The sequence below is a fragment of the Canis aureus genome, chromosome 14 (assembly GCF_053574225.1).
Source record: "Canis aureus isolate CA01 chromosome 14, VMU_Caureus_v.1.0, whole genome shotgun sequence".
NCBI classification, from domain to species: domain Eukaryota; kingdom Metazoa; phylum Chordata; class Mammalia; order Carnivora; family Canidae; genus Canis; species Canis aureus.
In genome coordinates, this window is record NC_135624.1 from 64784051 (window position 1) to 64811463 (window position 27413).

At 40.8% G+C, this 27413-nt stretch overlaps 1 protein-coding gene across 4 annotated transcripts in view; it reads right to left on the reverse strand.

Annotated features, from left to right (window-relative positions):
- Window positions 1–13581: 13581 nt before the first annotated feature.
- Window positions 13582–27413, reverse strand: part of ADAMTS3 (ADAM metallopeptidase with thrombospondin type 1 motif 3) — a 261150-nt gene continuing 247318 nt past the window's right edge. For all 4 annotated transcript variants that reach the window (XM_077848318.1, XM_077848321.1, XM_077848319.1 and 1 more), the window contains 3 exons: window positions 23740–23947; window positions 21999–22116; window positions 13582–16304 (listed from right to left, as the gene is read on the reverse strand). In XM_077848318.1, coding sequence (XP_077704444.1) covers window positions 15745–16304; window positions 21999–22116; window positions 23740–23947 — 886 coding nt within the window. In that variant the 3' untranslated portion in view covers window positions 13582–15744. The remainder of the gene's footprint in view (window positions 16305–21998; window positions 22117–23739; window positions 23948–27413) is intronic.

A 27413-nucleotide genomic window follows, 5' to 3' on the forward strand; every position in this document is an offset into this window, starting at 1 on the left:
ACATGTAATTATTTGTAGGTTTAGGCCAGTAAGCTTGTGGTGATTTGCTATAGCAGCAATGGAAAATGGACACAGGGAGGCATGGGTGACTCTGATTTGGGCATGAGACATTAGAAGGAATTAAATTATGGATGAAAGAGATTGGGTAAAGCGGGAAGAATTTAAAATTTGGGCTTCTCAGTTTAACATTTTTTATTAGCTGTTTGTGTGGAAATATCAAGTAAGTAGTTATAAAAATAAGCCTGGAGTTCAGGAGAGCCCAGAGAAATGAATTTGGGAGTTTAAAACAGCAGCTGTGAGATGCTTTTTAAAGATAGGAGATTCAACAAGACTTTTGTACTGCATTTAGACATCCCTGCCCAGGTTGCTTTGGTCCAGTTACCTGGACTCCACTCATCACTTAGAAGTAAATTCAACAGGATGGATACATCTCTTTTTTATCTAGTAGTTTAAATATATTCTAATAATGTGATCCAAATAAGGGCTGTGAATTTCAGGTCACTGGGCTTAATTATTTTAGTTCATCCAGTGGAAATCAGATTCTCAACTGGAAGCAATGGATTGATGATCCCAGCCAAGCAAATCTTCAGAACCCATAAGCAGAGCAAGGCATGGCAGGGAGAAGGGATTGAGAATAAATACAGGTGAAAGAAGTGTGCCTCTTATAAGGGATGGTTACAGGCATTTATCTACTTGTTCAGTAAGCCTCTACTAAGTACAAGTGTATGCAGGACTTCGGGTAAATAAAGACTGTGACATGGCCCTTGTCTTCTTTCACTAAAATCAAAACCACAGGGATAATGGATGAAAGAAAGAAAGAAAGAAAGAAAGAAAGAAAGAAAGAAAGAAAGAAAAGAAAAGAAAGAAGAAAAAGAAAGAAAGAAAGAAAGAAAGAAAGAAAGAAAGAAAGAAAAGAAAAAAGAAAAAAGTCTTTTTATGCGGGCTAAAAAGCTGGAGTTTGTTTTATAGGGATAATAAAGGTGTCAAAATAGAAAGATCTGGGATGAGATTCTGTGGGTTAGGAATATAAAAAGTTGCAGACGCACTTGATGGGATGAGCACTGGGTGTTATACTCTATGTTGGCAAATCGAACTCCAAGAAAAAAATATACAGATTTTAAAAAGTTGCAGAGAGACTTCAAGATCCCAAAGAGAAACTGCACACATTTTGCTCTGAGTTGGCATGATTTTGGTAGGTCAGTTGCATCCCCAAAGGAAAAAAATCTGATGGGAGGGTGATCACAATGTTAGAGAAAACAGAGAGGAAGACAATCACAAGGCAACTGCAAGCATTCTCCTTAGTGTCTGATTTGAATTAGGCGGAGACAATGGTGACAAAAATGAGGGAACAGATGCAGGAGACATTTTAGAGGTGGAATCAACAGGACAGGGAGCCGAGGAAATATGCAAAAGTCAGAGAAGAATGGAAGGGGAAAGCACAGAGGCGAAGTCTAGGGAGACACACGGAACGTCAAGGCAGCTTCCATGTAAGGGTGTGACCACTTGGTGTTCACGTGCCGCAGTGCGGCTGCTATAGCAGAGGGAGCCACCTGGCAGGCACGTGCACGTGTGTCTGTAGTTCGGAGCACGAGGCTTATACACGGAGATTTGGGAGTCAACTTTTTAAGTGGTGCGGAGATAGAGGAGTCAGCCAAAGGGGCTAAGAAGGAAGAGTAAGAGAGCAGTTCCCTGGAGATCCCACAAAATCCCTCTGACTCGTAGATTATATAATGTCAGATAAAAGAAATCGGCAAAGCTGATCACATGAAAATTCAGAAGGTTTACTTGTAATAAAAACATTTGTAATAGCATCAAAAAAAAAACTTTCAGACACATGAACTCATTTGATTTACTCTAGCAGACTGTTAGAAAGTATTTTAATTCTATTTTGTAGATGAGGGAACTAAGAGAAGTTAAACATGCTGCAGTTCATAAAAGGAAAGTTGTCTGGGATCAAATCCTGGGTTCTTTTCACTGGACCAAGAAATGCTGTGGAGAATCGGAGAAAAGTAAGAGTATTTATAATGACCCAGTAGGTCTTGGAGATTTTCAGGCAGCCCTCCCTGACCTTCTCTCCTACTTCTCATGCTTCAAACTACCTCCATTCACCTCACTGTCCTCACTGTTCCCTGAACATGCCAGATATTATTCTACCCGAAGGCCTTTGCAGTTATCTATTCCTCCTGGAATGTTCTTGAATAAAAATTCCCTGGGGGGATAAAAAGTACCACAACCAAAATTTAAAAAGAAAGGAGACAAGGACATCTTGGTGGCTCAGTCGGTTAAGCATCTGCCTTTGGCTCAGGTCATGATCTCAGGGTCCTGGGATCGGGCCCCACATTGGGCTCCCTGCTCAGTGAGGAGGATGCTTCTCTCTCTGCCCCTGCCTCTCCCGCTGCTTGTGTGCGTGTGCGCTCTCTCTCTCAAATAAATAAATAAAATCTTTAAAAAAAAAAAAGACCAATATCACATAAATCAGGAAACAATCGAAGTACTACTAACCCCACACACAATCGTGAAGATACGCTGACAGAAAGGACATAGCGGAACACATGCCTTATAGAAGTGGTTCACAGCAAGATCTTAAATTTATCTTTCAGGGAATAGAGCATTACAAGGATGCACCAAAGGTAAACAGAGGACAGATGAATACACGTAAATTGGCATCAACACATGCAGACAAACCCACCCCATTTCATTTTACAGGACTCTTAAATCATAGTGATCAACAGGATTGTGCAGCCTCCAAGGGAGCCAGATCTACAGGGCCGGGGCTGGCCCTGGCTGCCTCTCATCCTTCAGCCCCATGCAACAACAAGAGCTCTGAAATCATGGGCTGCTCACTTAGGAGCACCACTAATAGCAGAAAATGATCAGTGAACTCCTTTTACAGCCCCCTCAGTTAAAAAGCTCTGTGATCTATGGGACTCACTCTGGAATTACCATCTAGTCTACAACTCTGTGGCCGTTGGATAGAGAGAGAGAGTTAATGGATTACAAAGAGCATTACAACTGATAGAAAGACTAGGGGGGTTTCTGGATATGGCTTGCTTTATGCTAAATCAAAAAGAGAGGTTACAAAAAGATGGTCCTCATAAGATGCTAAGCACTTCTGCCCAGATGTAGGAAAAAGAGAGGCATCAAACTTCTGTATAAGGTCACAACAAAACTGAGAGACAATTCTGTCTTATTACAGGATATTGTTGCTCACAGACACGCAAACACTTACTGGACAGCAGGGGCCAGAGGACAGCTCCAACTTAAGAAAATCCAGGCCCTTTTGACCCAGGACATACTTGAGGAATAAGTGGAGGCACATGACATACCAGCTAGGTCTCATATCACAGATTAGAAAGCTGCTATATGCTTTGTGCAATTCTTGTGCCCCTATGCACTTGTACAACGACCACCTTTGCACTTGTCACTATAAGACCAGTCAGATACGTGCACTCCGTTGCACCATCAGTTAGGATATGACTATGCAGTGTTGCTCGTGTTTCCTGCCACTGATGCTGCTGGGGAAAATATTCCTTATAATTACCAATACTCTTCTAATTTTTTGTCTTGCCAAATCAACCAGATACTTCGCCCACTGCCACCACAGAAATTGCCGTGGTGATAACAGGACCCAACTGTTGTGCAGAAACTTAGCGAATGACACTATCCGCTTAATTAACACAGCATTAAAAGAGTAAGTTTTTTTGCATTAGGGAAGAGAGAGAGATGCACCAAATACTGGACTCTACCATACTAGACTCCCCAGGATTTCCTGACAATCTAGACTTGGCACAAATAATGTGGGATGATGATCCTGAAATTGCCCCTCTGGTTGAAGCAGCCCGGGAAGATCTCTAAAAAGATAAGTTGGGTGATGACACCCGGCCACAGCAGTAAATGCTGATTGGTTTGAATGCCAAGATGTGTTGACTCCCATGAGGTATCTGTATTTTAATGATCGCTTCTCAACTGAACATGCAGCAGCACTAGGAACTTTATAGGGACTAGTGGAGTTTGCAAACACAAATGGCTCAATTGCTTTTTATTGGCTTTTAATATACTATTGTCAATGTATGTATATTGTCAAAGGTTGATGGAGGACATAATTCTAGACTACAAACATACTCACCTGTGCCGCATGATAGCCAGGATTTGGCATCTGGTCTTATGTGTTACAGCCATAAATATGGCCAATATCCTGATGAGCTCAGTAGAGACCAATACTTTAGCCCTAAATACAACATAAACTTCCCTCCACCACAAAACCAAAGAACCTATACCTCAATTCAATTTTTCAAATCATGCCCCAACCATACCAGGACTGCCTGTACACATACCAGGCTATATTTTGTACAATAATCTCTCCCTCTTTTCAGAGCTAACTACACATGTGCATAATTCTACTAGAGCTCAAAAAGCTTTAAGATACCCTTGCACTTATAGGAAGGATGTTAAGCTTTGCCAACAAACTTTTTATTCTAACTTACAAACTGTACAGCTTTACTAAGCCATACATAAAATAAATCACACACTAGATGACTGCAGATGATGTGATAAAGTGTGAAAGACCAGAATTATGTTCATTCAATGAAGACTTTAATAAGGTCTCAAACCAACAGGCCACCCACATTATAAATAAGAACATTTTATGTGGGATCCCTGGGTGGCGCAGCGGTTTGGCGCCTGCCTTTGGCCCGGGGCGCGATCCTGGAGACCCGGGATCGAATCCCACGTCAGGCTCCCGGTGCATGGAGCCTGCTTCTCCCTCGGCCTGTGTCTCTGCCTCTCTCTCTCTCTCTCTCTCGACTGTCATAAATAAATAAAAATTTAAAAAAAAATTAAAAAAAAAAGAACATTTTATGTGAAAACATAGAGTGCACCGCATCCATTAAATTTAAAAATATTATCATCCTGGATAATCTCACCGCACAAATATATATACTGAACATAGGGCCATATACTACAGGGTATCTAGATATTGCAACCATGAACCTTAAAATACACTCATACAAATCATTTGTCAACACATGATATGAATTTTGACACCAACTAGACATGTAACAAGAGGATATACAGAAGAAATATGAGTATCCTGAAAATCCTACTAATACTGATGAATATAACACATAGGTCTTGAAATTACTACTACTAATAAAACCTTATCATATCACTTTCCATATTTTAACACACCCCTAGACAAGGTTCCAGTTCCAATAGGATACCCAAGGGATTACAAAATTATATCCAGAAATAAAAAGGCTACATATTATGTTATTGAACAGATTTTCCCAGCTTTCCATTTTTTGGCAATTTTTACATGAGACATAAAGATACACAATGCGATAACATACATGGCACTTGGTATGCCAACACTTCACCAACCTATTTACCCCCTGAAGAATTTTGTAAGAGAGGAAATTGAACATTTGCACCTGCTAATTGGATTGGAATTAAAAATAGGACCAACCTTGCTCATGCAGCCACATCACCGCTTCACACATCAAGCTAGACCTGATTGACATGTACCCCAAAACACATCTTATATGGAATAAATATTCCATAATTGGACATTAATGTGCCTGAGAAGTTTCAAAGGTAATTTTGCCACACATCATGCACAGGGACAATGCTATAAGACCAATGGTTTTAAAACCAACTCTCCTATGTTTTCAGCTGAACCTTATGGCAGCACACATAAAGTGCTATTTTTACACAGAATATTCAGGGAACCAGCCCCTAACCTATCCATTTGGAACAACTGAGATTTTAAAACACTGGTTTACAGGGTGGAGGCATTGCCCTGATGGACTAGTAAATTTGCTCTAGAGCAAGACAGAGAAGCTCAGATTCAGCTGCTGATACCTTCTGCGTGCGGAATCAACAGGATGGAATCAAAGCTCTTGAACATTGCTATAACTAGGCAACTCCCAGTTAATGGGAGAGAGGAATTTAATTTACACTTCAATAACATAGGATATGGTATACAATGTAACGGGGACACAAAGATTCTGCGTGGATGCTATACAACACCTCCATTATTGGAGCTATTCCCACAGCAATGTATCATTATTGTACCATGCCCTCATGGAATTGACGTCTCTTCCAGTGATAACACTTTTGGACATGGTCCCAGCTTATCAAAAATTGGATGCAATATTACATGGCGGAATATTTCTAGAGATAATGTTTGTGGCTTTAAGGGTTACCTGTTATGGAGTCTTCTACCACAGGGTGACATCACAACTTAAAAACTACCAGTTAAGTAATTGTTGGAAGTATGAGCACCCGGTAATTAAAACAGAATGGTTCTCGGAGAAGTCTATGACACCCTTTCAATCCTATCTAAATGAATTCTGGCACATGAAAGATAAGTGGGGTAAAATGATCTTTACCTGTGGTCATACTCTGGATAATTGTATTAGCCTTGTAGCTATGAGTCCAGTCACCATAGATCCTTTCATGCCTACATGGTAGAAGACACAGCTGGATTGTAACAATGCTATTTCCACCTATGACATACCAACATACCTTTTTGTAAATTACTTAATATGACTGGCACATGCAATGGTACCTTAATATCAAAATCTGAAGTCAGCCTATATAACAACAAAGGAAGTGATCATACCAGTATGTCCAATTAGAACAATTAGATTCAGTACATTCTTACCATCCTTTGGTTAACAAGACCTGAATTATACAAAGGAGATCACCAGCATGGCAGGAAATACTGTGAATTTATCTTAATGCAGGGTTAGTAGCACAGATTGATCCAGGTGTGCAACAATATCTTTTTCCCATTGATCCAACCATAAGATGCATGATGGGTAGAATAGATATGGTTGGCACAGCATCCTATCTATGAGAATATCACCAGAACCAAATTCATCTGTACCAATTTACACAGCTAAAGGAGTCACCTCTGACAAATGTGGCATATCACCCAATAGGCCAGATGCGTATACTGAGAGAGGATATTGGAATAATACACAGCATATGAGAACCTTCCATTGGAAGCTATAATGGACACATGGCATCACCAACCCAACACCAAAACTCCTCAAGCCAAATATGTTTGGATTATATTACTTAACCCTATGAGAATTGGACACAAACCTATGCCACAAAGACCTGAAATAACCTTCCAAAAGAATAGTTCAATTTGTTCTATATACAACCTGAATATTGGATTCATGCAACAGAGGTAGGAACGATCCCCCGCGAACTGCTGATCCTATCAAATACCAACAGAATAAACTTGGAAAGCCTCTACAATCCTGGATTAGGCATCATTTCTAAATTATCTCTGGAATTCAGGAAGCAGAAATCCAGACTGTTAACGAGGAGCTATTTGCGTTTCAAAACATGTTAACTCCCTATTTAATGCAGTAGGAAATTTATGTTCCAAAATCTCAGCATTCAGAGAACTACACTCCATTGTCTCAACTAGGCGTGATTACCACGTCTACCAACTAGAATTTAACGAACACTGACCATACAGTCCAAATCCTCTAATAAAATTTACTTAGAGATTTCTATTATTTAATTGTTAAATAATAGAAATAATTAAATAATTAAATAATCATTGCTGCAGAATCAATATCCTACTGGAGAGAGTATGGAATGGCATCAGAAACATTACTGTAACCGGAAAAATGTATTCTTCTGACTAGAGAGAGCCTCTCTTACAGGTAGGCACCTCCAGAAATACAGGACAATGTAAAACATTCATTGTTAAGACCATTGGGGGTAGGGGTGATTAAAGTTTATTAGCAGATGACACATGTGCTATATCCCACAACAAATAAATGGTAACACAGCAGTTCTGGCAACACATGTAATCCTGTGGATTGGTGGATAATTTAGTACCCAAAAAGATGGCATTTCAATGGCCTAAGAGCATGTATTATACCTGGCATGGGTTAAAAATACATGCTGATCTTTATCCTCTCACAAAAAATACCCATTGAAAATTTATTCTTAGATACAAGATGTTTTAACTGGATAATTTGTGCTAATAACTCCTGACAGGTCACTTTCTTAAGTCATACTAAGATGAGTGATATCGTCAACACTGTAGACATTGAGTGCATTAAAATTAATAGTACATTTAATAATGTTACCAAAATGAGTACCTTTATCTCTGAAAGTTTATATAAAATCTTTGGAAATTCTATCATACTAAAAGTAACAGAAATGCCTTGGGTAAAAACTAACAAGATTGTTAAACTTTTAGATGAAAAATTAGAAGGGCTCCAAGCAGCCCATAAAACCATGACCCACAAGCTAACCCCTTCTGTACATGCTGCACAGGCCATTCATGTGGACTTAGCTCTCATCAACACCATCCTATCTGCACTGAACAAAAAGATACAAAACTTGCACAATAAATGTTCCTTTCATGAGTGGTTGGCAAAACCTTTCAAACATGAGATTTGCTCTGGCTCATGATCTGACTAACCCTTTGAAATACTTAAGGAATGGGATAGTATGATCTCTCTACTCGTGTTTAGGAATTCATTAAAGAAAACTTTCTATTGTTTTTAGCTATTATTTTTTGTTAAATATCTTAATAAACATGCTGTTAGACTGTTACGCATCCTCTCAGGCTGAAGAAGGAAAAAGAATCATAGGAAGACTATGATCAACCATATACTTGCCAGTCTTTTCTGGATGCACTGAAAAAGTCTATATTGAAGATTCCATGTCTATTTTTGGACTTCAGTCTACCTGTATTTGGGAACATGATTTTTCCATTCATTTATTTGATTGTTTTGTTGATCTTAGATTTTCTTCTCTTTTTTTGACTTAATTCTTATTAGATGTAACAGAGTTAGAGTTTTAAAATATAATCCTTAATTTTGCTTTACTCTGATTAATCTTTATTTGATTCGGTTTAACTAGCTTTGATTTGGCGTGATTTTAATTTTATGATGTCATTTGACATTTCCTAGGATTTGAGATTTGATTTTATTTGATTTTTTGTTGTTGTTGAAAACATGATTAAATGACTTAGCTTTGCCTTTATCCACATTAGCAGAATAGCATCGTTGATCTGGTTTAAGACATACTTGATTCCTGCATGACCCTTCCAGATTAGTCATGAGGAATCATGGGGTGAAATGTAGAGAGCAAAATAGAGTCACACATGTCAAGCAGTGATGCAAGCAGCCAACGGTCCAAGTATGATTGACACCAGCATAGGCTGACAACATACACAGAACCGATAACCAGCGGAACCAGAAGAGGTCCACAAAGGTCCAAGACTGATTATAATCCTTTAAAAGGAAAGGATTTTTGCAGCAAATGGTCAGACTTTCTAGACACCTGCCCTTTCACATCTGACCACACCAAAAAGGCAACTGCTGCCTAAGTCTCTGAGTGACCTCTGAGTGGAACAGAGATCCTTCACTACTTAAAGGGAATAAACAGCAAATGCCAATAGCTGACTTTGAGCAGATGAAGCTCTCATCCCAGCTGTGTGCTCACAGACTGACTTCATGTTTGGTTCATTAACTTCCTATTCCTTGTTCTATCTTGTTTATTGTGGGACTTACGCTTTGTTTTGTGTGATGTGTAAGAAGCCGAGTTAAACACATGGTGAAAGGTCATTGAGTTTGGAATCCTGAACGGGCTTGACAATTAGTTTATCCTTGCTTTATTATTGAATAAAGTGGACATTATGGAAAGACATAACTCGTGTGTGACGCCTTCATAACATGCTCATGACACTGGAACTCATAAGGAACTTCAGATTAAGCCTTTAACAATCTTTCAGGGTTAAGAGCTAAGCCAAATCAGACTCACCTGCAATACCTACGGATTCAGGTTATTTCCTCTTTTCTTGAGTGCCCCAAATATCCTGAGATTCCCAAACTTGGCAGGATGTGACTTTCCTTATTCACTTGGTAGGATTCTCAGGAACTCTGTAAGCAAGTCATCAGGCTGATTTTTCCCCAGGAGCTTCTTTGGGTCCATAAACTCAACCCCAGTTCCTTAAAGCTGTCTGGTCTTATCTGAGCCTATGCATGTCTTTTTCAAATAGGACATTCCACCCAAAGCCTTGGTAATGCAACCCATGTTTCTAGTGATGTTATAAGGAGGACAGATTCTTATTGAACCTAGAGGGGAAGGGGCAGGGGAGATGGGAAAAATAGGTGATGGGGATTAAGGAGTGTACCTGTGATGGGCACTTGGTCTTGTATGGAAGTGTTGAATCACTAAATTGTACACCTGAAACTAATACACTACTGTATGTTAATTAACTGGAATTAAAGTAAAAACTTGAAAAAAAAAACTATAATTGACTTCCCATTTTGTCATTGCCACAAGCCCCAGCCAAACCCTTCTGGATATGAACTTACATAAAATTCACAGCGCACCTCTGACATTAATACCCCAGGGCTTGTACTTGTATTATTCTCTGGGGGGACCAGCAGCTGCTTACGTTCCCATCTTGCATGACCTACATGATGGGTTTTGCCACTCAAATACCCAACTTGAATTTGGCTGACATTGTAGTTAGGTCCAGATCCTGAACAACATCTGTGCCCAAATTATACTCTGGAATGAGGGAAATACGCACAACAAAACAGCAGGGAGGCAGCCTACCAATCTACATGTAGATATTAGTTTGACCTTGCTCATCTTTCCCTTTAACCATAAATAGCCTTTAGGCCTCCCTGAAATTTTGAGGGGGGCCTCCAAAGATAAATGTGCATGTTGCCCCCCTGTTCATTAGAGCTCATATGGTCAGTCGGTTAGCGCTAGACCAAATAAATGGTTAATTCACGATTGGTCTCGGTTGCCCCCTATTGACCCCGCACTAGAGGACCACATTGGCCTAACTCCCAGTCTCTAGTGGTAGGGGTATCCACCCCTGAAATTCCTCCCCATTGGAGGGACACTCTGAGAAACCCCTGGCTTTTTGAGACTTCTTCCAAGGGAGTAAACTGCTTTCCTTTAGGTAATGTCTTCCACAGGCTCAGCAAGTCCAATTCAGATTGTTGGTCTATATTTTCTCTCAGGGTCCCAAATAATATTAGCCCTCGCCACTGTTTATGAGACGGGCCCCCTTTCCATTTTATTATCGGCAACATCCTTTGTTTTTCTCTGTTTTCCAACCCGTCTATTTCTCTTTTTTGTTTTTGTTTTTCTTTTTTTTTTCTATTTCTCTTTTGACAGATTCTTTAGGCTTTCCTAAAGTCAGCCACCAAGAGACTACTGGGCTAACCACGCCCAGGGAAAGGACAGACACTGAGGTCCCATGCTGTGCCCCCAGGGCTGACAGTAGGACACAGTCTTCAGCAGCAGCATCCTAGGATCCCACAGCCAGAACACCTGAACTGCTGCTGCTACTCAGCCCTCTTGGACAGAGGCAGAGAGGAGGAGTATGGCCTGGGTCGTCCGGTGGTCCACCCCTGCCAGATTGCCCAGGTCTGTGAGTTACCCTGACTAAAACTGTGCATGGTATGGAATGGCTTGCTCTTTTTCTGGGATTTCAGTACCTTCTCAGTCTAGAGGAGACATTACTGACCCTCCTCCACCTTTGAACGATTGGTTATTCCACTGGATACCGAAAAAGAAACAAGCATGAGTGACAAGGCTGAGCCACAAAGCCCTGCTTCTGGGGGGAGGTCCCAAGCTGGCCAGCCACCGCCAGGTAGGGAGACTTGGCCAGGTCGGGAGACTTGGCCAGGTCTTTGGAGCATTTCTGACCAGTGCTTGAGTATGGGTTGCCCTAAAAACACCCATGGGACTGCTAGATAGCCTGTCTGAAACAGCCTCTCTGCCTCCATCTGTACTTTCGTCCCCAGCTTTTATGGAGGGAGGAGCACAGTGCTGAGGTCTCAGGGTAGTTAACTGAAGTGGTGCCATCTGTGCGCCAGAGGGGAGAAGGAGATGGAGGGCCAACGTGGAGTCAGTGTCCTCAGCTCTCCTACAGGGAACCTTAGCATTGCTGTGAAGTAGATGGGCAACTTTTTATGCTCTTGTTGCTTATCAAGATGGGGGAGTTTGGGGAGTAATTCTCATACCTAGGTGAACTCTCTGATGATTTTGCAGAAATTTACAGCGTTTTGTTTTGTTTTAGAATTCGTGTTTTTGATGACAAATTCATTTTTGATTATGGTTTCTTTGCTTGGTAGGTGATATTTTAATTAATTTTTAAATATTATCTCTAGCTCTAAGTAAATTTCCTTAAGTATTGGGGGCCAAAACAAATATTTTCTAACACCAGTTGATGTGTCGATAATGCTTATGCACCCCTGGGTGGTTTTATATTTTATTGCATTTTAAGTAGTTTTACTATTACCTTTCTCTTTAATACTTTTGTAACAAGTAATGTCCTTTTTGGTTGTCCATGCTTCGAATTTTTCAAGTGATTTTTTTATATCATATATTTAAGCAGCTTATTCATGACAAATAAACTATGTTTAATTAGGAATGGCTTGATATTTCTGCAAAGTGTATTAATGTAAATAAGTGAAAAACATTTTATTTGGTAATAATTTGGAGCATTATTTCACCACTGGCCATTTTTTGCATAAGTACAGAATTAATAGTTTGGCTATTCATTCTTTAGTTTGATGACTTGTTGCATGTGAAGGGAGATTGGGCAGGATTAACCAAAATTTTCAAAACTGATGACTGGATATCATTTCGAATGAGTCTATCCCTCCTATTGATTTTTAAGCCTAAAGTGCTTATCTTTTGATTCCTGAAATTATGTTCTTTACCACCATTCATGAGACTTAGTGACCATGATTCAACTAGCTGTGGCCCCTATCGGAAAGCCGTGGTTTGGTCACATAATAAATGAGGGGGAGGAGGATGGGGACACTCTAAGGACGATGAATATATTTAATATCTGTTGAGAGCTACACTGTGTTCAGCCCTGTGCTAGCAACTTCGCTTTCTCGTTCCTCACAACAATTATGCAATGATGTTTGATATTTCTGCCTTACCTCTTTACAGACGAGGAAACTGACATTCAGTCTGGTTACCCAGGATCATTCAGGTATAAAGGTACAGGCGCACTTCAGATTGGAGCTGGTCTGCCTTTGCTCTTTAAACTGGTAATAACCATGGCAATATAGTGCCTCTCTGTGATATAACGAAAACCACCACCACCCCCGCCCTCCCACTGCCCTGATGCCCCATTTCTGTCCACACTCCCAGGTCATGTGTTAGGTATTCCCAGCAATCCTCAGGTAATCAGGGTCAAAAGCTGCTGGACAGCTTTTCTTTAAAAACCACTCTGGGATTGCACATTTGAAAGAATGAAGTCCCCCTTTTTAAACTCTTCATACGTTGTAGCATTATTGCCCTTTCCTCTCTGCATCTTCATGGTTCTGTGGGATGGATTTAAGCAAAAAGCCACCATGCATAGTCTCTCTTTTTCTTAATTAAAAAAAAATATGATACATCCTGGTGTGAGGATAGGAGACACTATCACTTTATTTGAGCCTCGTCAGAGAAATTCCAAGTAGCTAATGAATATGACACTATTTCAACTTTGAAGGAGGAAAGAAAAGTTTCCATTAATCAGTGATGAATCTAATGATAAAATCTAGAGAGAGCCAGGTCTACATTTTGTTAACATTTTTATTGCTACGTGTTCCCAATACAACAAACAGCATCAGTAGTGTACACTTTGATAAAACGTAATTTTTAGCTTAGTAGAAAAGGAAGCTCAAAGATCAGAAGTGTAACAAATATGTACATCGTTATGGGAGGTGTATGTGTGTGATCATCTTTCTCTGCATTCTCCTGTAGACCAGATGCATACATATGCAAGGAAACTAGAGAGAGTTTCATACTGGGGTAACTTTGAGGAAAAAAAAAATGACTTCTACTTGAGGCTCAGAGATTGTTTTACTACCTGGAATTCACCTAATTCATTTAAACTTTAAAAGTCTTGCACAAAGTAGCAGCGATTCTTTAGAGGTATAGAGTCAATAGGTGAAGCTGTGAGTTTACCATGGTTAAAAGGCAAAAGTCCTTGCACATTCTGTGCTTGGAGAGGTTAACATCTCTATTGTTTGCATAATATAGTTTTAGACAGTTCAGGAACTGACCTCAAAAACATTATGCTCACAACACTTTCTTTTTTTTTTCTCTTAAGTATTTATCTCTTGCATAAACTTAAAAAAATGTTTCTAATTCACTATTTCATTAAACAGCTATCTGAGTCTATACTGTTTTATGTTTCATCACAAGGGAACAAATCGTTAACTTTGTATCAATTACTTTAAAAAGGCAAAAAGTTTGCATGACATCAAATTTGTTTAATTTCAGTTCTTTGATTTGGCTGTTGTTTAAATTTCTCCACCACACACAAAAATGTGCATTTCTAATTATGTCTCTCTAGTTTACCAAAATAGGTCATTGATATTAGCGTAAATATTTAGTACATAAAAATACTATCAAGAAAAAAAATCAACTTTTAATAAATATCTTCAGTTCTGAATTCTATATACAAGTACTTTACATCTACTCCCTGGAGAGAGCATTTCTGGCTTCACTGTGAGCAAGGTGACCACTGACATAAATTACTAGCACACTATTGCAGTCAGATGCATTGTAGTTGCGAACCTTTGAATATGGACCATGCAGAAAATAAATATTGCAACCATTGACAAATACTTTCTTGCATCTTCTTCCAAAGCCCCAAAGGACTACTATACCTGGGTGTCAATTCTAATTCAATGATGCTTTTCTCAGCTACCAACATACAAGCAAATTATCTCAAAACATTTTCTTTTGTTATTATTACAGTACATTGAGTATAACCATCTGAATATGTCAACAAGGGGAAAAGAAAAACCAACACAAGAACATAGGCCACTTCATTGGTGCCTACTGAGGTCCTGGTAAGAGGGTTTTAATTTTGTTTTACACAAGCTAACTTACTAGTCTCTGTTTCTGGAACCATGAGTATACTACAACATCAATCCTATTGCTTTTTATTTAAAACATGGAAGGTAATAGGTAAGCTGAAATTTGTATCTTTGCAGCACATGTGATTTTTCTTTTTCTGTAATTTAGGTATCCCGTTGTTGATTAAACAAAACCACACAACAAAACCCTTTGCATTTCAGTAGCTATAGGTCTAACTTCTTATTCATTATATTCTGCTTTGAAAATCAACCCACAGAATATCAAATAAGGCAACACTCGACAACAGGCACCTAGAACATCCAGAAATGTAATATAGTAAACAACCATGTGAGAACACATCTCTTAAAATAATACTGATTTCTGCAATATACAATATTTACACAACAGCTGCAAATTTGCTCATACAATACTTCTAATATAGATAAATAGGAATACAAGTCTAAGAATTTTTGCTCCATTTCCAAAATATTTTGTTAAAGTGTAAACTGTCGGCACCTCTTTTCTTATTTTTAGTGTAACTTTTGAAAAATAAGAAATCAGCTGATATACATAATTGGTTCCAGTCCCTTTGCTGCACTAGAGAGTGACCAACAGGCTTGGCAACGTATCTTCCTCCTATTAACAATCTTTGGTGCTTCCTTTCGATGAATTCTGGTAAACGAGTCGATGCAGAACAAAAGGAGGATGAAAGCAACGAGAAAGTGAACCAGCACTTTTTGTTCTTACACGTACAGACAAAATGAGTTGACAGTTTATGGGGATTTACACTTTAAACAAGCTGTATGCACCATGGGGAGAGGGAGCTTGTCCAGGTTTTCCTCTGACTTCTAACCTTTGAGGTTCGTTTTCTCATCTTTCCAAAGTGGATGATCTTATTGGATGTCTCTCGTCAATAATTCTTTCATCTTTCTTTGAGGTTCTTGCCTGAGAAGAAGCACCTATTGAATCACTGACCGCCAGGAGGCGGGCAGCAGCCGGTTCTGAAGATGAGTTGAGGGGGCCGCTCTTGGTGGCTGGGGAGACCAGTCTCAGAGTCTTACTTCCTGCTTGCAGAGCTCTCCTCTGGGGGAAGTTAGCACCATCAGGTTTACTGTTTGGTCTGGAAGCAGTGACTGCATCTGGGCCTCCCACTGAAGAGATCCTACCCAAAGATTTCTTCCTCTCAGCAGGGGGCTCTGACTGGTAAGGAACCAAAGACGTGGGCATCACTAGAGATCCATGGAGGTCGCTAGGGTTAAAGATAGCATCACGATGAGTTTCAGCAGCTTCTGGAAGGTATGGTGGTGGCAGGGTGCTACTGCGCTTGCTACACGACTCACAACATAACTTGTTATAACCTGGTATGGAGCAGTACCGCGCGAGCACCTCCATTTGACAGAATATAGACTTGTCTCCCAAACATGGCTCATCTGCAAAAATTTAAAAAAGACACAATAACATACATCGAGGGACTTAGTCAAGATAAGAAGCTTCTGCACAGCAAAAGAAACAGTCAACGAAACTAAAAGACAACCTACAGGATGGGAGGATTTGCAAATGACATATCACATAAAGGGCTAGTTTCCAAGATGTATAAGGAACTTATTAAACTCAACAGCAAAGAAACAAACAATCCAATCATGAAATGGGCAAAAGACATGAACAGAAATTTCACAGAGGAAGAAGACATAGACACGGCCAAGTGCACATGAGAAAATGCTCCGCATCACTTGCCATCAGGAAATACAAATCAAAACCACAATGAGATCCCATCTCACACCAGTGAGAATGGGGAACATTAACAAGACAGGAAACAACCAATGTTGGAGAAGATGTGGAGAAAGGGGAACCCTCTTGCACTGTTGGTGGGAATGTGAACTGGTGCAGCCACTCTGGAAAACTGTGTGGAGGTTCCTCAAAGAGTTAAAAATAGACCTGCCCTACGACCCAGCAATTGCACTGGTGGGGATTTGCCCCAAAGATACAGATGCAATGAAACACTGAGACACCTGCACCCCAATGTTTCTAGCAGCAATGGCCACGATAGCCAAACTGTGGAAGGAGCCTCGGTGTCCATCGAAAGATGAATGGATAAAGAGGATGTGGTTTATGTATACAATGGAATATTACTCAGCTATTAGAAATGACAAATACCCGACATTTGCTTCAATGTGGATGGAACTGGAGGGTATTATGCTGAGTGAAGTAAGTCCATCGGAGAAGGACAAACATTATATGGTCTCATTCATTTGAGGAATATAAAAAATAGTGAAAGGGAATAAAGGGGAAAGGAGAGAAAATGAGTGGGAAATATCAGAGAGGGAGACAGAACATGAGAGACTCCTAACTCTGGGAAATGAACCAGGGGTAGTGGAAGGGGAGGTGGGTGGGAGGACGAGGTGACTGGGTGACGGGCACTGAGGGGGGCACTTGACAGGATGAGCATTGGGTGTTATGCTATATGTTGGTAAATCGAACTCCAATAAAAGATATACAAAAAAAAATAACACATACAACTAAACAGCAAATAAAAGAAAGAAATTAAAATTGTGTAGGAATATAAAAAAATTTAAGTAAAATCTGACATTAATTGGAATTGTCCAAAAGAGCATTAAAGATATGAATTAGTGGTGAGAATGTAAACTGACAACAGTGTGGATATTCCTAAAGAAATTAAAGACATAACAACCATATGATCCAGTAATTCCCCAAAAAGGTATTTATTTGAAGAAAATGAAAACACTAATTCAAAAAGATATATGCACCCCCATGGTCACTGCAGCATTATTTATAATAGCCAAGATATGGAAAAAACTTAACTGTCCAGCAATGGATGAATGGATAAAGAATTGTGAAATATATATATAATATATATTTATATATACAGTGGAATATTATTCAAATATAAAAATGAATGAAATCTTTCCATTTACAACACGGACAGATCTTCAGGATATTATGTTAAATGAAATAAGCCAGACAGAGAGAGACAAACACTGCATGATTCCACTTGTGTGTGGAATCTAAAAGAAAAAAAAGCTCATTGATACAGCAAACAGATTGGTGGTTGCCAGGGGTGGGGTTTGGGAAGTGGGTGAAATGGGTGAAGAGGGTCAAAAGGTAGCAATTTCCAGTTATAAAATAAATGTCATGGTCATGAAATGTATACATGGTGACTACAGGTCATAATACTGTATCGCACATTTAAAAACTGCTCAGAGGATAAATCTTAAAAGTTCTTATGGCAAGGAAAATAATTTTATAACTATACATAGTGATAGACATTAACTAGACTTATAGTTATGATCATTTTGCAATATATAAAAATATAAAATAATTATATTGTACACCTGAAACTAATATAATGTTAAATGTTAATTATACTTCAATAAAAAAAAAAAGGAACTTTTGGATATGTTCATTGAAATAAGTAGTTTTTTCTGTGAAAATCACTTAGGTTGACCACTATTTTTAATGTCTCCATCAAAAGTCTGCAGATTGAGGGTACTTTTCTCTTCCAAGTAGGAACATGTATCTGATTTTATTTTATTTTTTTATTTTATTTATTTTATTTTATTTTATTTTATTATTTTATATTTATCTGATTTTAGAATGAGAAAATAGGATTCATTTTGCCACAAATACTTTTTTAGGATATAAAGGGACATCTGTTTTTTTTTGTTGGTGTTGTTGTTGTTGTTGCTGTTATTTTTTATGGTATTTCTGGCTTTCTAGTAGATTAGCTTCTACATTAAATTTAAATTTAAAATCAAAATAAATACTAGCATGCCTAGCTAGTTCAGGGCTCAGCTGGTTAAGCATCTGACTCTTGATTTTTGGCTCAGGTCATGATCTCACAGTCCTGAGATGGAACTCTGGGTCAAGATCCAGGCCCAGCGGGGAATCTGCTTGAGATTCTCTCCCTCTCCTTTGGCCCCTCCCCTTTGTTTGCTCACTCTCTCCAAAATAAGTAAATAACTCTTTGAAAAAAATACACAAATAAAAATCAAAATAAATTCTAAGTACCTAATGGAACAAATTAAATCTTAAAAATGTGGAGAGAAAAAAAAAAAACACCGTTGACCAGAGTCAATGCAATAATTACATTTTTACTACCAAATATTCTTAGGCTATTTATTATTTGAAAGCATAAATTTGGGTAAAATGTGCCAACTTCCTTTTGAATCATTCATAGTTTTTAAATTTAATTTTACTGAATTGATAACACTTTCTGTTTATAGAGTACTAACCTGACACTCATAAAACACTTGATACATGTGTGTGTACACTCCTTTTAGGATTTTAAATTTATTTTGAGTACACATTATAAGAATTAAATTTCAAAAAATCCAAATGTTGAGCCCATGGACAAGTTAGTTTGTACTTATTTTCAGCCATTTTAGGGCACATCCTCTGCAAAGCCCACAAACATGGTGCAACAAAGAAATATGGATTCTATGTCTGATTCATAAACACGGAGCATTGTAAGTTGTGGCATTTATATACTATAATCACTCAAAATTACAATGTATTATTGGGTCATGCTCTATTGCTAGATAAGGAACCTCTATATAAATTCCTTTTTTTTTCCTATATAAATTCCTAAAGAAATTAAAAAAAAAATTTTTCTCTAAAGTTTGAAAAAAAAGGACAGTCAGTTGGCAAGACTGAGATAAAATTACTATATTTGTTACCAATTACAAATTATAAAACTACCTACGAGAGTTATAATACCATGCCCCCTTCCCAAATTGTGGAGTGATCTGTGTTTGCCCGACACTTACAGATATACTAGATAGTATGACATCTCTGCATATTTTATATTAGCTAAGGTAATCATCTAATTATGTTGTGAATGCCTGCGTGTCACATTAATGGGTTTCCCCTCAAATATACTTATTATTTCTGAATTACTTTTTCTATGCCTGTATCTTAAAATAAGAATATTAATTCCTTCTTCCTGTATGTTTCAGGCTCTAGGCCCTGGGATGAGAGGACTTTATTTGACCCTGTACTCTTTTCCCTCTGACCCCTCACCCCGCCCCCTCCACTCTCCCTTCTGCAGCCCAGTTCAAAACATGACCTATTCTCTCTGTATTAAAGAAGGGTCCACATATGAGACTCCCCTCTGTGTGAGCACCTCAGCATCGCAAGGACTGGTTCACAACATGGGTCTAGTTAGGGCCAGAATATGTTTCTGGATAGAGGAGGAAAAGGACCAGATAGTCTTAGAAAAAAACAGGTAAGAGCAAAGGAATACATTCACTTTCTGGTAATTCATCCCAGGATAAATGGGAAGAGCTTAACAGCAACAATGAAATAGCACAATCAAAGTGGGGCTTAGGGGAAGGATCCACATGAGAAACTCAATCGTTAAAATTAAGGAAACTTTTCAGCCTTCTTGTTCCATGCCCAAATCATTATAAGAAGTTCAGGAAAACGGTTTTACACAAGGTCTCAAAAAGTCATTTCATTTTAATCGCAGTTTGAGACTGATGGGAATTATTACTTGAAATGTGTGATAGAAACATACGGCCTTTTACGACCTCCAAGAATTGGCTGTTGGGCCTGGATCTCAGAGCAAGACAGCAGCTAAACTGTGGAATCCCTAACATAGTTACACCATCTCATTTGTACCTCTGTTTTACAATTTAAAATAATTTCTAGGGATCCCTGGGTGGCGCAGCAGTTTGGCGCCTGCCGTTGGCCCGGGACACGATCCTGGAGACCCGGGATCGAATCCCACGTCGGGTCCCGGTGCATGGAGCCTGCTTCTCCCTCTGCCTGTGTCTCTGCCTCTCTCTCTCTCTCTCTGTGTGTGACTATTATAAATAAATAAAAATTAAAAAAAAATAAAATAAAATACTTTCTGTTAGCTAAAGGAAAAGAAGCAATTCCTGCTGACAATTGGGCATATTTGCAGAAATACATAGCTCTACCAACTATTAAGAATCAAGTTTACTCCACAAAGTTTTCAGCCTCTTGGCAGTAATACATAAAAAAAAAATATCATGGCAACAGTAAATCTTACAGCTTCTAACTGGGTGAGGTTTGTTCTGTTTGCTTTGTCTCCTGTCTGAAATTTTCAATTATATTTTCCAGAGAAAATGATTAAATATCAAAGTCCTCTGTCTCCCCCTCATGGCCGTGCTTGTTCTTGCTGCCACACATTTCAAATGGAAATTTAAAACGAAGTAATTTAAGTTTAAAGGACTTGACCTGGGGCAGCCCGGGTGGCTCAGCCATTCAGCACTGCCTTCAGCCCAGGGTGTGATCCTGGAGACCCAGAATCGAGTCCCACGTTGGGCTCCTTGCATGGAGCCTGCTTCTCCCTGGGCCTGTCTCTCTGCCTCTCTCTCTCTGTCTCTGTCTCTGTGGGTCTCTCATGAATGAATGAATAAATAAGTAAATAAATGGACTTGACCTGAAATTTCTTCAAGAAAAAAAAAAAGCTTTTGGGGACACCTGGGTGGCTCAGTGGTTGAGCATCCGCCTTTGGCTCAGGTCATGACCCCGGGGCCCTGGGACTGAGTCCTGCATGGGGCTCCTCGCAGGAAGCCTGCTTCTCCCTCTGCCTGTGTCTCTCCCTCTGTGTGTCTCATGAATAAATAAACAAATAAAATTGTAAAAAATTTTTTTTTTTTTTTTTTAATAAAATAGTGCCTTGACAATCTCCTTGAAGAGAAGAAAGGACGACTCAGCAGATGCCAATATTTAATTAATGGCTTCTTCTGCTGCAGGCCGATGAAAAGGCAACCTCTTTAGTTCCAAGTCTCACTAGTGTGACAGCAGCATCCACCACCGTCATCGGGTACAGACTCAGGTGACTGGCCTTTAAGAGGAAGCCTGTGATGACCGAAGTGGGGTGATGTGGGGAAGAGGGGGAAGCAGATGAACGGGGGAAAGAGAGAGAGGACAGACAGCACACGGTGCAGCGGGGGCGGGTGGAGGGAAACAGATCCCAGCACTCGGGGGTCGGGGGTCATGACCCGAGGCAAAGGCAGGCGCTCTTCCTTAGGTTACTTTTTGATAAGCAAACAAGTTCCAGAGTTTGTCCAGAAATTCCACTTGTTGAGGCTCAAAAACTATTGTCAGACAGTGAAACCAATGGGTGTCACACCTACCATTGCAGGCGGGCAGCTGACAAGGTCTGGCGGCTTCTGGCTTTTCCCCGGCGCAGTGGTCTCCCGCTCTGCAGAGGACCTGCCTCACCTCCGTGCCCTCCCCACAGGTTACAGAACACTGGAGAAACGAAAGCTGCGATCAGAGAGGGTTATTCCACCAGGGGCACCTTCCTCCCCTTCTCTGTGCACACACCCATGCACACACACATGCACATCGCATACGCGGAAACACACGCATGCACAGCTCTGCAGTTCGTTCTCTGTACTCTTTTGCAGACAGGCAACCATGGGTTTACAGCCTGACCTCATAAGTGACCAGCCTGGAGACACTGCTGCTTCTCTGAAGCCTGAGGGTAACACTTGCTTCAGGATTGGTGTGGGACTATGGGAAAGGAGATGGTGTTCCTAAAGCAACTGAGCCCGGCAGGCAGGAAGCATTTCCCATTCTTTCACCTTCTTCACTGATGGCAGAATTTGCTGACAGGCTACCTTGGTTAATTCAACTTCTTCGGAACTACTTTTATTTTATTCCCATAAATTAATTTCTTTAATGAAGGGGCTAACTGCTCTAAAATTAAATCCAAGAACATCTTAAGCTATAGGGGAACCATAAGGGAGGGGCCTTCATTCAGGACTCTAAGGAGGAGAGATAGGAGTTATCCTTCTGGTCCCATGCAGGTGACCTTCACTTGCCTGTTCCTTCCTCCCTGGGCCTGCCCTCCACGTCTTCCTTCATTCTCTATCTGCTTTTTTGATGTCCTTTCCTCCTCTAAGTTCTTCTCCTATGATTTCATGATTCCTCGTTTTGAATCTTTAGAAATGCCAAAGATGTGGGATTAATTCAGGCAACACGAGCTTGAGCCAGCGAGCCAACACCATGGACTGGACAGGTACTGGCTGTGGAGTGGGGAAGCAATGCACAGTCCCTGAGAAATGTGAGGCCCAGTGGCAAGCATGGACTCCAAGACAAAAGTCACACTATCACATCACGAGGGGCATGCTAGAGGCGGGCCTCTTTGGTTCTGGAATGTAGGGGAAGGACCGTGAGAAAGGCAGCGCTGGGAGGTGGACTCTGGAAATGAGCCAGGAGTGGATAAGGAGGAAGGGGTGGTGAGACAGGAGGGGGGGAGGGAGGGCCATCAGCTGAAAGGGGGGGACTCCAATGAGCACAGCCCTTTTGGAAGAGTAAGGAGTTGCTCAAACTGGAAGACAGAGTTGGAATAAAGAACAAAAGAGCAAGAGAAGTGAGCGCGGGGCGTACTGTGCTGAACGTCTGCAATAGTGAATCATTACGTTGTACCCCTGAAACTGGCGTGATGTCATGTCAACTATACTTGAAGAAGAAAAAAAGGAAGAGGAGGAGGAAGGGCGGGGGGAGGAGAAGAAGAGTTAGTGCGGTGCCGAATGGGGCAGGGCTCGCACTCACTGTCAGGCATTTGGAATCCTCCGGCAGGAAAGGTGACGTCAACAAAGATATGAAACAGGAGGTCAGTCACCTCCAGGCTCCTCGGTGTCACAACACCTCCCAACATGGTTCGCCCCTACCGGCTCCTCTAAAGTGCAAGCACCGTTTGCAGATCGTTTTGTTTCCCGGCACCTGCAGCCGCTTGATGGTGACAAAGCGCGTGGCAGGTTCCAGCTCACACGATGCCCACCTGATCCTGGAGCCCAGTGCAAACACGCTGCAAGAGCGACCGCGCGGACACACACACGAACCCAGGCACACAGGGCGGTGGCCCACCTCACTCCAGGGCCCCGTTTTCCACTGGGAGGGGCAGGGCACCCGGTTGCAGGGCCGGCGGTGGTCCGGCCGCTCGCCCGGGCAGTGCTTGCTGTGCACGGAGCGGTTGGCGCCGTCCAGGAGGGGCTGAAGGCAGCGCACGGTGCGCAGCTGGTAGCCGGAGCTCCCGCAGGTCCTGGTGCAGTGCTCCCAGGCCTCCGCCACCCAGCTGCAGCAGGGGATGGGGGGGGAGCGGTTAGTGGCTGCGCCCGCTTTCCTGCTCGCCGCCTAGCCTTTCCTGCCCTCTGTGCGTCAGACGAGGCAAAAGTCTGAGAATCTTCTAACAGAAGAGGCCCAACACTCCTGCGTTTAATGCCGGGGCATTTTCCTGCCTCCCTGTGACTGGGAAACCTCTTTTTCTAGACAATGACAGACAGAGGGTTCCTGAAACTCATGGTCAGGCTGCCGGGCCAGGTGCGGGCAGGACGGCAGTTTTCAGAAATATGCCGACTTGCTCTCAGCCAAATTGCCTCCTGGGTGTTAAACATCTGAAAGGAAACTTAAAAAGCCAATCCATCTGATACTCGCTGAGACACACCGATTTGGCTGCTGCTGCTTTTTCAAGAAATCCTGAGTCGACTGACGTTCTAGCATTCTAACTGAGACGGCTGTTCCATTCCCACAATTGCTGCGGAAAAGGCTGCCTGACATATCTGCCCTGTTTGGAAAATTCAGTTCTTCACACGGACTTTTATTTGGCCCGACAAAAAGGTAAAGCTAGTGTGCACCCAGCGCTTGAGTGCACCTAATAGAGAGATTTCTGAAAAGATATTTTCAAAAACATCTCCCATAGGACATTCCCAAATTCTGTGTCATCAATGCCCCAGCACTCTCCAAATCAGCCGCAGATGCATTATTATGAACAGGTCTCCATGACGTGGGGCTACCAGGTCCCAAAAGGCCGTCACCAGTGATTCCATCTGGTTCATTGATCTGTCAGAATGTAATTGAGGCATACTCTTTATCCTGTCCAGAGGAACTTTCCCTCTCCGTTTTTTTTTTCTTTCTTTTCACATATATAGGGCACAAAAATACAATCATGCTAAAACCTTGATAGTCTTTGGTATTCCCAGTTTAGAATGGCTTTAGCTTGTCAAACTTGCAGCAGGATGTACTGGGGTAACTAAAAGCTGAAGACAGATATTTGAAGACCGATATTACATGAGAAGTATACATTTCATAGTCCTAGATATTCCCAGTTAACTCTATTCCCTCCTGAAGTTCTTAGGATGACAACGAGGGAGAAAAATGGCATAAACCCACAAAGGTTAAAAAAAAAAAATGGATAGAAGGCACCAAAAGATAATTTTGGAGCCTAGAAAGTGGTGGGACATACGGCTACCAGCTCAGCCGACCTAAGAAGGATGAAGTCTAACTCAGCAGCAGAAGCTGGTAGGCAAACTAACTTGGGGGCATAACTTGAGAAACGTGCTGGGTGGTGGCCGCCAGTGAAAGGGCACACTGTGAAGCTGGGTGAAGGTAGAGCTGAAAACACAGGACTGAGGAAGAGTCTGTCTGGAAACAGTTCCACTTCCTGATCCTCACCCCCCACCGGCTGATTGCCCCTCCCCTAGCCCAGCAGATGATTTGACCTGTGCAGAAGGTAAAGCGGACCTTTAGCTTGTGGACACAGACGTAGTCAAGAGACAACAGAGAAAGAGTGAAGGCAGGGGATTCTGTAAGAATCCACATAAGGAACAGTGAGATGACCCTAGTTATCTGTACATATACAAACTTCTGGAACAGCTATTAAATGGGCTTATGCTCCCTAGGCAGGAGATGGATTCTGCTCTTTGGAACCTGATCATTTCATGAGAAAAGCCCTAAATATACATTAAGGGTCTTCAATGAAATAGCCCAGCCAGCTCTTCCCACACTGAAGCCCACCAGCAAGCAAATCTTGACCATGAAGCTGAAGCAGGCTTCCAAGCAGCCTTTTTAACACTGCATTCTTATGTACGCAAGAACGGCCAATAATCAGCAGACAGAAAGCCTCGAACAGGGGATCCCTGGGGGGCTCAGTGGTTTAGCACCTGCCTTTGGCCCAGGGTGCGATCCTGGAGTCTCAGGATCGAGTCCCACATCGGGCTCCCAGCATGGAGCCTGTTTCTCCCTCTGCCTGTGTCTTCTGCTTCTCTCTCTCTCTCTCTCTCTCTCTCTATCATGAATGAATAAATAAATCTTTTTTTTTAAAAAAAGAAAGAAAGAAAGCCTCGAACACAAATGATGGAGGCAGAAAAAAAGAAACAGAAGAAAAGAACTCAAAAGAAATAATGCCTGAAAAAGAAAATAATCTTTGGTATTATAAAATAATCCTTGAGATAAAGGAAAATATCACGTCTGTGAAATAAGCATCAAATGTCTTAAAGGAAGGAACATGTGATGAGCAAAACAGAGTGCTTGAATATTAAAGTGCTCTTAGATATTAATAACATGGTTGTAAAAATGAACATTTCAGCCAGTTGAACAATAAACAGTAGATGAGAAAAGAAAAGTAAACTAGATCTGTTTAGGAATCCTAATTACAAGTATCTCAGAAAGAAAGCATATTGAAAAATATAGGAGAAATTTTTCAAAAAAGCAAAAACAAAAACAAAACCCAGAAAATGTCCCGGCGATGAAAGATACTGGTTTTGTGCTTCAAAAAGTCTTTGGGTACAGAGGAGGATGGATGAGAAAAGTAGAGCATCAAGGCAGTGCCATCACTGTGAAATTTCAGGACATTGGGAACAAAAAGAAGTTCCTACAAACGTTGAATGACAAACAAAAATAGAAAGCACTGAAAACCAGGAGAGCAAATTACTTTTCAACAGCAACATGGGAATCTAGAAAACAATGGAACAATGGTTTCAAAATTCTGAAAGAATAAACACTATAGTTTGGAGTTATATGGGTTTGTATCCAAATGATTAAGAGTGAGAGTAGAAGATTACCTCTATACCCTTATACTTTAATCTCTTAGCTACTTTTCATAGGTATATGAGAATTTTTTTACACAAAAATTTTCACTTTGTATATACACTTTTCAGAAAGCTACTGGAAGACATGGTCTACCAGAACAAATGAATACATGAAAAGAAGACAAGAAATTCAGGAACCAGGAGATGTGATGGAAAAGAGAGGCAGTAGGAAGATTTAGGTAGAGGAAAAGAAACCCCGAACGGACAGAAGTCCAGGGCAGAGCTGGAAGACACTGAGCTCTCTGAGAGAGATCTCTAAGAAGCTGCAAGTGACAGGATATTTGAGTTTTTAGTATTTATAGGAGATTGATACTCATGAAAGACAGTTTGGGGATGAAATAATGAAAAGTGGTAGAAAATAAAGCATAAAAAGCAAGGCATTCATGAATTCTAGGAGGAACGAAGTTTCACAAGGAAAGACGAGCAGCTAAGCGACTCACCTGTTAGAGACAGGTGTTGTTAAGAGAAACTGGACATCAACATCAATAAAAGGCAGGTTATAACAATATTGGAAATGCCCAGGAAGGGAGAAGTCTGGGCTGTGGGTATGCATTTGGGGAAGGATTTTAAAAGAATGCTAAAGTCTTCACTTTCCACATTGGAAAATCAGTATACATCATATGCAAAACCTCCCCCACCCCCCCCCAAAATCAAGTCGATATAAAAACATTTTAC